Source organism: Engystomops pustulosus, chromosome 2 (genome assembly GCF_040894005.1).
Source record: "Engystomops pustulosus chromosome 2, aEngPut4.maternal, whole genome shotgun sequence".
Lineage (NCBI taxonomy): Eukaryota > Metazoa > Chordata > Amphibia > Anura > Leptodactylidae > Engystomops > Engystomops pustulosus.
Genome location: NC_092412.1, coordinates 63516934 through 63529164, shown reverse-complemented (window position 1 = coordinate 63529164; position 12231 = coordinate 63516934). Strand labels below are relative to the sequence as shown.

Genomic DNA, 12231 nt, shown 5'->3' with positions numbered 1-12231 from the left:
AGACAGTCACTGGTCAGTTATATCTTTTTACAGAACTAAATTTCCATATGAAATAATGATCAAACTCTTATGAATCAAGTTCATTGTAATGAGTGCCAGATTGTACAGATTGCCCTGTACATTCACTTCCATATTTTTGTTGATACAGGATAAGGTTCAGTGAGCCGGGTGACAGGCTTATAAAGACTCAACCGGCTCAACAAGAACATTGCCCACACATACCATTTCATATCTTTAGAAAATTTGAAGTAAAAGATGGAGTATGAAATGCTTTTATTATGTTTTCTATTTGTCTTTAGCAGAGCTTTTTTCAAGTGACATGTAGTCAAAGCCAATGTTTGCGTAAATACCATATCTACAGTGCATAATTGTCTTTAAGAAGAAACACTCCAAAATGTCAAAAATTCTATCATATTCAAAGTGTTGTAAGGCCTAATTCACACATCATTTTACATTTGTATGCAGTCAGTTCCTTTTCACCAATGATGAGGTATGATGTGAATCATCATAAAAAAAAAAATCTAAAACAGTTTTTTAAAAAAAGGATTGCGGGTACAATAAAAATCCAAAAAGGACTGACTAAAAATTTCAGTATGCTGTCTGTGTAAATAACAGATAGCATATTGAGAAAAATGATGAGTTATTAAGCCCTAAAACACATTTCATAGTCAGACTATATATGGTATCAACTGGAGAAAGTTGAGCGCTGTGCTCAGCAATATTCAGCCATTCCTTGCAGAGGTAGCCTGCATTCTCAGCCTGCCATTCCACCAAGCTGTCGGATCCTCACCAATTAGGAAGTTATCCCTTATCCTGTGGATTGGTATAAATTATGAAGTTGGGACAATCCCTTTAAAGGAAACCTACCACCACAGATCTACCTATTAAGGTAGATCAGGTGGTAGGTGCCTCTTATATATGTAAGGATAGCCCTTTTTAGGGGATAAAGTCCCCTTTATCTTTTTGAATCTTTAATTGTGGTAATATGCTACTTTACATAAGAGGCTACTGGGGCGTGGAGTAGCCGGAGTTGAGGCTACACCGTGCGGCTACTCCACGCCCCAGCTGTGCTCCATCGTCAGTGAAGCTTTGGGGGTGGGACTTGGACTAATTGCATCTGTGTTTCCAGTCAAACCCATGTTTACATTCAAGACACCAAGTGCTGGTTACCGATCGCATGCATTCCACTGGAAACGCACATGTGATCAGGCAGAGCATTCTCTATCTTTCCCTTTGTGCGCGGCCGTGTGCCGCTTTTTTCTTTGGAAAGGGGAGGGTTCAACTCCTCCTCCATAAAATGTATGCCGCTCGGCTGCGGTGTGAGTGTACCCTTAGAAATGACCCAGCTGTAAACATGAAACATAGCATTAGCTTATCTGTATGTTAACAGAACAATATTAAAAACACAGATATTTTAGATGGATGCTATGGTGTCTGAGGTAAAACTGTTGTAGCTGACCATGACAACCAATCAGAGCTAAGCTTTCATTTTTCCATAGCTGTTTATAAAATTAAAGCTGAGCACCAATTGGTTTCCATGAGTAAGTAGAACAGTTTTACCCGAGACTTTTCCGATAAATCTCCCGCAATGATTGCTGTGTATCAATCTGTCTATTCCAGAATACATGTGTAATTTGCACCTTAAATGCACTTTAAATGTAATTTGCACCTCATGTATTGAAGGTCTCAGGCCCCTTCCACACTTGCATTGCAGATCACGTCAGAGTCTGATCAGGGAGCGATCAAGGTTTGTTCAGTGAAAAACGGACATTTTTCATCAGAGTTCGATCAGTTTTCAGTCAGAGTTTGTTCAGTGTCTCACGCATGTTTTTTTGGTGTTTCCAATGCAATTTCCACGGGCAGATAACACATGTGAAAAAGACTCAGGACTGTGGTCTCTTTTCTATGGCAATTGATGGGTGAAAAACACATTGGGGGACATTTACTTAAAGTATCGGTGTCTGCACTGGCTTTGTTACCGACCTGCTCTGGGAAAGAAGATACACATTTAATATTGTAGAGCTGTGCAGAGACATTTCTGGCGCCGAGACTATTTTCTGTCCCTGGGACCAAAATCTGTCCCGAGCACCAGAAATGTGTCCAACAGTCCCTGCTAGACCAGTTTTCTTTTGGTCTACTTTCCGCCAGTTTACAGCGCCCAAAAAGGGCTGTGACACATATTAATTCTGTCTGAGTTTCCACTCCGCCAAAGCCACGCCCCTTTTCGGAGAAGAGTCGGAGCAGACGGAAAAAGTCATTTTTTCTGGCGCCGCCAGCTAATAAATAGGTCTCAGAGCAGAACATGTGGTGAGAGCACCACAAAACTGGTGGAAACGCCATAGTAAATGTCCCCCATTTTGTCTGAGTTTCCACTCCGCCAAAGCCACGCCCCTTTTTGGAGAAGAGTCGGAGCAGACGGAAAAAATGCAAGTCTGAAAAAACCCATTGATTACAATGGGTCAGAGTGCAATGCAAGTTTTGCATGTCAAAAGCATGTGCAAAATTTGTGCACGAAAAACGCAATTGTGAATGAGGGCTTAGACCATTTTTAGGCAGTTTTTTGGACTTGTCTGAAAAAAGGCATGTCCTCAGTAAAAGATGTGTGGCCATGCCAGAAAAATCAATATTCTGACACTGCAAACTAGATTATATAATAGGATGTGCAATGTAGGACACTCCAGTCTTATACTGCACCAGATTAATCATTCTGCATAAGGGCTCTTTCACATTGGTGCTGTTTTTGCACATTTGTGGTTCGGTGATTTCTATGGATGCCTTACAATGCCATTGTTTTCAATGATTGTTTTCACATTGGATGATTTTTGTCCATTGAAAAAAATTATGAAACAATTGTTTTTTTTAATGGATGTGGGTTCACAAAAAAATTGATGAAACATCAGGGTTTTTTTCCATTGATGAGGCTGAGAGACCTGGAGTAATGTTTTCAAAGCAATGTTAAACCTTCATTTTTTTTTTTTTGCGGACACAGAGACAAATTAAATCAAAACAGAGACACAGCAGAGACAAAGCGCCCTCAGACACAATGGGGCAGATTTATCAAGCTGTCTAAAAGTAAGAATGTTCTTAGGTGCCCATGGCAACCAATTATAGCTCAGCATTCATTTTACCAGTGATCATGAATATTTTAAAGGGGAGCTGTAATTGGTTGCCATGAGCTACTAAGAACTTTCTTACTTTTAGACAGCATGATAAATCTGCATTGATGTTTAATCTGGTGCAGCAGTGAACAGTGTCTAGTTCTACTCTGCACAGGTCTAATGGCCAACACCAATATATCAATAGGCCAGACCCTGTGTCTTTTTGACCCTGTGTCACCAAAATTAGCAACTTTTTCACCATTTTGCAAAGTTCACCACAAAAGAGTTTTACACTGCTGCTACCGATGTACTATAAAAATCCAGATGTGGAAGTCTGAAAAAGTGGCAATGTTTTGCACAAATAAACTGCAGTCCAGAGCAGACCTAGGCAAGGGAATGCTTAGGGTGCAGTCACACATACCGCTAGCGCTGCGTTTACAAGCGCAGAAGGCGGTGCCTCAGCCCAATCTCATTAACGTATCCAGTGAAACATATGCAATTGCTTACCGACCGCATGCATTTCACTGCAAATGCGTTTGGCCCGAGGCACGTCCCAATTGCTTGTAAACACGGTGCTAGCGGTACGCGTGACAGTGCCCTCAAACATTTGAGACTGTATTGCGACTTTTCAGACTCAAGAAACCAACAGACTCCCATGCCTCATGTATCAACCGCTAAGATAAATCAGGCAAAACCTTCACCAAAAAAACAAAAAATCACAGGACTAGACACAAGATTCCAGACTTAAGATAAATGTCCCCCTAGGCGTTTTGCCTTTCAAGTAATGTAAACTATTGGTTTTTACTTTGCAGATGTGAAATATAAACAACGGATCAAGGGACGCCATACAGAGGTGCAAAATAAAATACTGCCACAAACTGCCCTGAAACCAAATGCGTTCTGTTGTGGATGTACAACACACACGTCTGTGTGAATAGACCCTTACCTGCACCTCACCTGGATGTGTCCTACACCTGACTAGAGCATGTGCTGGATCCTAACAGCGTGCACCTGGTTAATCCCAGGTGGTGCATAGCAGCGTGTGTTTTTTTTTCCTTTGTTAGGATTTGCTAATTTCTGTGGATTGTAAGCTCCTTTTGGGGACAGGCAGAATTGTTAATATAAAAGACACAATTTATTTATAAAATATATTTTATTTGTAATAATTGTTTTAAAACTTAAAGCCAAGGGTATGTCCCTTTCAGGGTTTGAAGCGAACCTGTCACCAGGCATGTGATTTTTAGCTGGTGACAGGTTTCAATAGCCTATACAATGCTGATTTTGTCAGCATTCTGAATCATTTCAGTAATTTATATAAATTTCATTCACATTACCTGGCTCAGTGTCAGCAACGTATGGTGAGTACCAGGAGTGGGGCTCCTCTGCCTGCTCAATGGACATGACAGGGAGGAGGTAGGGAGTTGGATGAGTGTGGAGGGGAGGAGACTGACACAAGCACACACAGGCTGCAGCCAAAAATGTTGCCAATTATGTCTCCGTACAGGGATCCTATACAGAGTCATAGTACAGATGGCATAGTACAGAGAATACACACAGTCATGTCCAGGGTTGGACTGTCCATGTAATCCACCGGGGAGGTCCCTGGTGGGCCTAATCTTCTGGGGCCAGTCAACCTCAACTGCCCATAAATAATCCAGTGTACCCGTGTCTTCCAAAGGCCCGGGTACAATCGATGAACACAGAGACAGAGCACTGCAGTCACTCTATCCACTACTCAGGCACCACACAATGACGTCATTGTGCAACCTGTGTAGAGGAGAGAATGGCTACCACGTATGGGCGAAGTTGTGCTTGTATCAGTCGAACATCCTCCTCATGGGACCCAGCACAGAAGAAAGGATGGAGGTGGCTGCGAGAGCGTCAGGGGGCAATACTTGGGGGGCTGCAGAGGTTATATTATTATTCTTTTACTCATTACTATTGGCTACAGCCCTGGGAGGAGGAGTCTGTCTACTGTAATTAGGGGGGCACTATCTTTTATTTTTAACAGGGGTGAACTGCCTGTATTGCTATAAATTGGGGGATATCAATGTCTAATTTTCATTTGGAGGCACTGTCTGGGAAGCAATTTATCTATTATTAATTAGGGGACACTCTATTACCTGTATGTGTTATAACATGTGCATTAAAATAATGCACGGGGGGCAGGAGCTCTGGATAGAATATAAGTTATTCCTGATATGAATGAGTGGGCAAAGTACATAATATTTTACTGTCTACACCCTCCTCATTACCGTATTTGCCGGGCCATTAGGCGCACCGGTATATAAGGCGCATCAGTCCGATGCACCTTATATATGGAATAATTCCATATATAAGGCGCATCGGACTATAAGGCGCAGGGTCCGGGGGCGTGGCGGAGGTCCGGGGGCGGAGCGGAGACCCGACGAGAAGAGACGCGACGCGACCCGAAGACGAGACCCGACGAGACGCGGCGACGCGGGGAAGGTGAGTGGGGAAGGTGAGGGGGAGGTGGAGGAGGGCAGCGGACCATACTTACAAAGGTCCCCGCTACCGGAGACAGCAGATCTCCAGCGGGAACTGCAGACCGACGCGGCAGAAGTTGTTCGTGCCGCGTGGTCTGCAGTTCCCGCTGGAGATCTGCTGTCTCCGGTAGCGGGGACCTATGTAAGTATGGTCCGCTGCCCTCATATAGGGCGCACCGGACTATAAGGCGCACTTTGGATTTCCAAGGAAATCCAAGGCTTTTATGTGCGCCTTATAGTCTGGAAAATACGGTAATTACTTTATAAGCAACTCTCCCGCGTCAGAGGGTTTGGCCTCTAATAAAGGAGAGGTTTTTTAATTATAATAGTTATATTCTTGTACATAGGGGGCAGTATTATAGTAGTTATATTCTTGTACATAGGGGCAGTATTATAGTAGTTATATTCTTATACATAGGGGGCAGTGTTATAGTAGTTTATATAGTAGTATATATTTATAGTAGTATATATTTATAGGGGGAAGTATTATAGTAATAATATTCTTGTACATAGGGGGCAGTATTATAGTAGTTGTATTCTTGTACATAGGGGGCAGTATTATAGTAGTTATATTCTTGTACATAGGGGGCAGTATTATAGTAGTTGTATTCTTGTACATAGGGGGCAGTATTATAGTAGTTATATTCTTGTACATAGGGGGCAGTATTATAGTAGTTATATTCTTGTACATAGGGGCAGCATTATAGTAGTTATATTCTTCTACCTAGAAGCAAGTATCAATTTTTTTAATCACATATAAGCAAGACAAGGAGAATGTCATTGATGCTAGTTTTCCACTTCTTATTTACTTGAACATTAGGCCTAGCTACTAGCAAAAGCCGCAAATTTTGTTCATTGGGCTTTCTACATAACAATGTTAATGTGATTAATACAATTTTTTGCTAACGCCACCCAAAGCTGGAACACACCTACAAATTGGGGACTCTTCCAGGGCTACTTTTATTTCCCGGGCCCCTGGTCAGGTACAGAGAATACATGCCATATTACAGAAAATACACACAGTGATGTCACAGTACAGGGATAATACACCATGATGTCACAGTACAGGCATAATACACATATTGATGTCACAGTACAGAAATAACATACAAAGTTATGTCACCATACAGGGATAATAGACTCAGTGATGTAACAGTACAAGGGATAATACTTGCAGTGATGTCACAGTACAGGAACAATTCACACAGTGTTGTCACAGTGCATGGATAAAGCACACAGCAACCTTACAGTACATGGATAAATCACACTGTGATGCCACAGTTCAGGGAAAATATAGTGACGCCACAGTACCTGGGTAATACATACAATGATATCACAGTTCAGGGATAATAGACATAGTGATGTCCCAGTACAGGGATTATACATACAATTATGTCACCGTTCAGGGACAATTTCCACTCTGACACAAGAAAGCAGAAATAACACATAGGGGAACATTTACATACCCGGCTGCTGGAGTTCACCGAAAGTGCATTGTCCGCCTATAATGCACTGTGCTGCGATTCACTAAGATCGTGCGTCCAATATCTTGAATGTGTCGATTTCCCGCTTTGGTCCGACAGAGTTCATCATCTTTTAATTGGTGCATGTAAGTGCTTGGGCTTGCGACACAATTTGAATGTTAAATCCCGGGCTCAGTCCGAATCAGTCGAATCATCCGACGGCCCGCCCCCTAAATTGTGTCAAATGGAAGCCAGAGCGGTTGTGCCAAAAACGATCGTGTACGACAAAATCCCAGCGACACCTACCTATCCCCAAAAAAGGTGCACAGTCTGAAGAAAGTGAGCAGCGCGACTCTTAGTAAATGAGCCCAATAAAGTTAAATAGTTGAGAGTAAAAAAATAATCGCTTCATGCAGAGTTAAAGATTACTTGGCAAATGTAAAGTTCATCAGCCCAAATGTTGTATTCTTCGGGTAATGAACTTTTCCAGCTCTTATTATCTTCCATTCTTATAAAGATTCCCTAATTTATTTATAAGAAAACTATAGATTTTTACCTGGGAAACACAAGCAGCTGTACCCCGAGCTCCAGCATCCAGGCACGATCGCTATAACTAAGTGCAGCAGGCCTCCCATTCCCGAACTGGGATGTACTGTACTGCAGTCTGGGCTTGGAGCTTCCAGATGTGTCTTGGATGTCAAGGATGAAAAGGATTGTAATTCTAATCACAGACTGGTTGGCAAAGGTGCACAACTGCTTATAAGAAGACAAAGAACTTTTGTGTAAGCAGGAAATGCCTTTCATTTGGAAACACAAAAACATTGAGCCAGGATGCCAACTTAATTTCCCATCACTGCAGAATTACAAAGAAGAACGAGTCTGAAAAGCAAATTGTATGTAAATGATACTAATATGCCACCACAGAAATGAAGCAGCTCATGTTATATGCCCTACAATTACCATGTTTAGTATCCTATTTATAAGCATTCTGTGATTTTGTAAGATATGTTGTGGATTCCAGATTTGGCTCAAAAACTAATCAAATTCAATTTAAAATCAAGTTCAATGAAAATCAAACTATTATAAAGTACTAAATGATTCAGAATGCTTAAAAATTTATTTTTTAAATCTGCATATCATAGGCTATAGGAAACTGTCACCAGCTAAAAATCACATTCCTGGTGACAGCATCCCTTTAAAGTATGCTAAACGAATATATCCCTGTAATCCCTCTTCCCATGAGAGAGTTGGGTCAAATAAACTCGCTGTGTGCGCCTGCAGGATTTCCGTTCACTTCCATCATTCATTTCTCCGTAAAGCATTTGACTGTGTGCCAGCATTAGGCCAATAGATGAATTCCTGAAACATCAAATACCCTGTTTCCCTGAAAATAAGCCACCCCCCAAAAATAAGACATAGCACAGTTTTTTTCAAGCTTTTAAATATAAAGCCTCTCCTGAAAATAAGACCTAGCGGCAGTCATTGCTACAGCAACCCCCATGCCGTACATTAGTAGATCAGTCAGAGAGGTTGTGACATGGGTGAAGGATTCATAGGATAAAATCACTGACCACTGCATCACAATTGCGCTACAAATAGATACCTGGTCAATAAGGCCTCATTTATGGAAAGTGATTTCACTAAACATGAGAGATTGGGCCCAATGATTCAAAAAGAAATGGAGTCACAAGAAATTCAACATGAAATTCAGGGTTTGGAGAGTTATGATTAGGTTCCAGAAGATGATGAAATATCAGGATCTGCAAATGTACCATAGTTTGATGTAAATTAAAACAGAGTATATTGGTGGTAACTACATTAACTAATTTACATTTTTTGTTGAACATTAAATCAGAATTTTTGTTGATCGAAATAAAAGACATCCCCTAAAAATAAGACCTATAGCGTCGTTAGGACCCAAAATTAATATAAAACATTGGCCTAGATTTATTAAAGTCCCTGCGCCAGTTTTCTGTCTGACCTTGCACATTCTTTTCAGTGCAAACTGATTGCACATGTATTTTAGAAGTGCCCACAACACATCTGCACTATACCGCACTGAAAGGGGCGTTCCGGTGCTCAGTCGGACCATGGACCAGATTTAACAAGCAAAGTCCGGACGCCCCATATTAAAAGTGCACCAAATAAAAAGTGTCGGAGCAGTGCAGGGAGCGCCAGATTAATGAAGAATGGGCAACTGAATCTGGCACCCTCTGCACACTACACAGACAAACTGCACATAGTGCAGTTTGCACAGTTTTTAGTAAATGTGGGCCACTGTCTTATTTTCAAGGTAATACTGAGGAAATTGAACAAGACTGTAAATAGAATATTAGAAAATAAATCTGAACAATAGAAACAGAATTTATTAATGACATACTGTATATTACAAAAATGTTCACCACATCCCCCCAGACATAATTTAAATTATTCTCTCCTTATTAAAGAACCAGTGTTCTCAAATGGGGCTGTGAAAGATTTGGGAGGCCCTTAAGACTTGTTGTAACTATATCCTCTTTAACCAGACCTCAATGCAACGTTTCTCTATATACTATCTACAGAGACTGTTTGCCAAATCAGAAACAATAACCATATGTTTTCTCATTGCCAAATCTTTCTAATTTAGCATTATCTTTTCCATGTCTAGAAGGTCACAAGGATTCATTCTAACGCGCTACATATTATAAGAATGATTTCTGATTTAAGTTCTATGCTCTATCATATAGTACATGTTATTACAGCAAAAAGAAAACCTGTTGTTGCAGAAAACAGAAAAAGGATCCATACTGCTTCTTATAATATAGTAGTATTATTTACTTTTCTGTTTGTATGACAACACTATCATCCAAATATGTTGAAACCTCAAACCAAGAATGTGATGTTATAAAATCAGAGCATACCTTAGGTGATGTTCAGTCTCAGTTACTGTACTCCAAAGACTGTAAAATGTGCATGTGAGACAGCAAGGGTCTATCATACACAGCCAAGCCTGTGCTATAGAGGATACAGAAGTAATGGAAAATTGCATACATTGGATGGTGTAGCCACGAAAGGAAACATGTTTTACAGGGGAAATGCTAAAACAGAAGGTCATGCTTTGAAAGTGTTTTGCTAATCTTACACAAGGGAAACACAAGGAAATACTTCTTCCCGAAAAGGGTGTTGCATTCACGGAATGCCTTACTAACAGGGGTGGCAAATGAGAATACTCTCTGGGAGGTTAAAAGTTCTAGTTATGTTCAGAAAACTGAGTTTATGAAATCAAGACAACAAATGTTTTATTCAGAATTAGTCATTATTGGACCCAGAATTAGTCATTATTGGTTCTGGAACCCGAACACCCTACTTACAACCGCAATCATTGCTGTCACTGGTTGTGGGTGTTAACCCTTTAAAAAGCCACCAGCATTTAAAGGGTCAATGGTGGGAGTGAAAAGCTGGTTGATTGGCAACAAACAGCTTTTCCAGGTGAGGATGAATACCAAACCAAAATTTCTGGCAGAAGTTTGGTTTTGCACAGGAGTAGGACTAAAATTTTTAACTGCAGGCTCCCAACATAAGAAGCAAGAAGTCCATTGTGTAGCGTGGCGCAAGAAAAAATACCTACTCTAATCAACAATTACAATCAACAGTTAAAATATTTAAAATTCACTTTATATTCATTTAATATTGAAATAAACCTTTTTCTGTCTAAAAGTGATTTAATTAACATATTACTATAGAGAAATACAGCCCCATTACCAACACATAAATACAAAAATGTAGTGTTAACTAATAGATGCATAGATCCAGAAGGTAGAACAAATACAACACCAGAATCATGTTCATATCATAAATAAAGTCCCAGAAGTGAGTTCTATACATCAATACAGCATAAGAATCAAGACCAGTTCTTACATGTGATTTGGTACCAAGCTCAGTACATAAAAACAGCAGCAGAACTAGGATCAGTAGAAAGAAAACAGCACTAGAAAGCAGCTCAGTAAAAATGCACCGTCATAACCCAGTTCAGTAAATAAATGCAGCAACAGAACGTAGCTACGTACATAAAAATAGAACCAAGCTCAGTCTGAAATTGAGTGTTGAGTATTGAGGCAGAATTGTGAGCTGAGGTTTTTGATTGGAGGAGTCTCTTTCATCCTCTTCTTCTACTTTTCATTTCATTTCAGCTTCTTCCAGTCAAGACTCCGCTCTGCATGTTTAGCAACATAAAACTATTCCTCCCTTCATTATCATGCCCTTCACCTTCTTATTACAAATGTAATAATGTTCTGCTGTTCCCCTGGAGCCAATATAGTCACTGTGCTCCCCCTCCACAGTAGCTAATATAGTCACAGTGTCTCCACACAGTACTCAATAGTCACAGCACCATCCCCACAGTATCCAATAGACACAGTTCCTGCACCAGCAAACTTATAGTTACAGTTCCTACCTCAAGTATCCAATAGTCATAATGCCTGCCTCACAGTTGCAAATAGTCAGGGTGTCTGACCCAGCAGTCAATAGTCACAGTATTTGTCACACAGTAGCCACTAGCCTGGCCCTCACTTATCAATAGTCCTAATGCTTGCCCACAGTAGCCTGTAGACCAAGTACCTTCCCATAATAATCAGTAGCCACAGTGCCTGCCCCAAGTAGACAGTAGTCACAGTGCCTGCCCCCATAACCCAGTCAAAATCCCCAGTAGCCAGTAGTTACAGTAATGTCCCTATAAGTCACATTGTTGGCCCAACAATAGAATATGCTAAAAAAAATCTAAAACATTCTTATCCTCTCTGCGCCTTCTCTAGACTATGCATGATGACATCATGCATCCGCCTGCGCTGGCTCACCTCTTGCTATAGGTCTCTTCAGCCTTTGACCCGGCACAGGGGGACGAGTCATCACATGTCGCCGGCAAAATTACGCTTGTGGTCTCTGTGATGATTGGAGAGTTGCGGAGGAGGGCTCTGCAGCAAGCTAAGGATGAGAGCTGGCACTCTGCCCAGTTCATCCAAGGAGATTCAGCCAGATCCCACCTCTGAGACCCAAACCCATAATTTTTGACACAGAATAAACACTGTGTTCTGCTTCCTCTAATCGCTATTTAGAATAAGTTGTTTTGTTAATAATTTTGATTTTACATTCTTAAATTCTTCTTGTGAATTATTAGGTTAATGTCTT

General features: G+C 40.8%; 1 protein-coding gene across 5 annotated transcripts in view; it reads right to left on the bottom strand.

Moving 5' to 3' along the window:
- LOC140117826 (retinol dehydrogenase 7-like) overlaps positions 1–10097 on the bottom strand; it is a 29827-nt gene extending 19730 nt beyond the window's left edge. The window contains exon 1 of one of the 5 annotated variants that reach the window (XM_072134933.1): positions 9969–10097. In XM_072134933.1, coding sequence (XP_071991034.1) covers positions 9969–10096 — 128 coding nt within the window. In that variant the 5' untranslated portion in view covers position 10097. Of the gene's footprint in view, positions 1–4044; positions 4145–4432; positions 4556–7624; positions 7797–9968 lie in introns of those variants that run through there. The other 4 variants (XM_072134934.1, XM_072134936.1, XM_072134935.1 and 1 more) reach the window with 4 other exon arrangements.
- Between the last annotated feature and the right edge of the window lie 2134 nt (positions 10098–12231).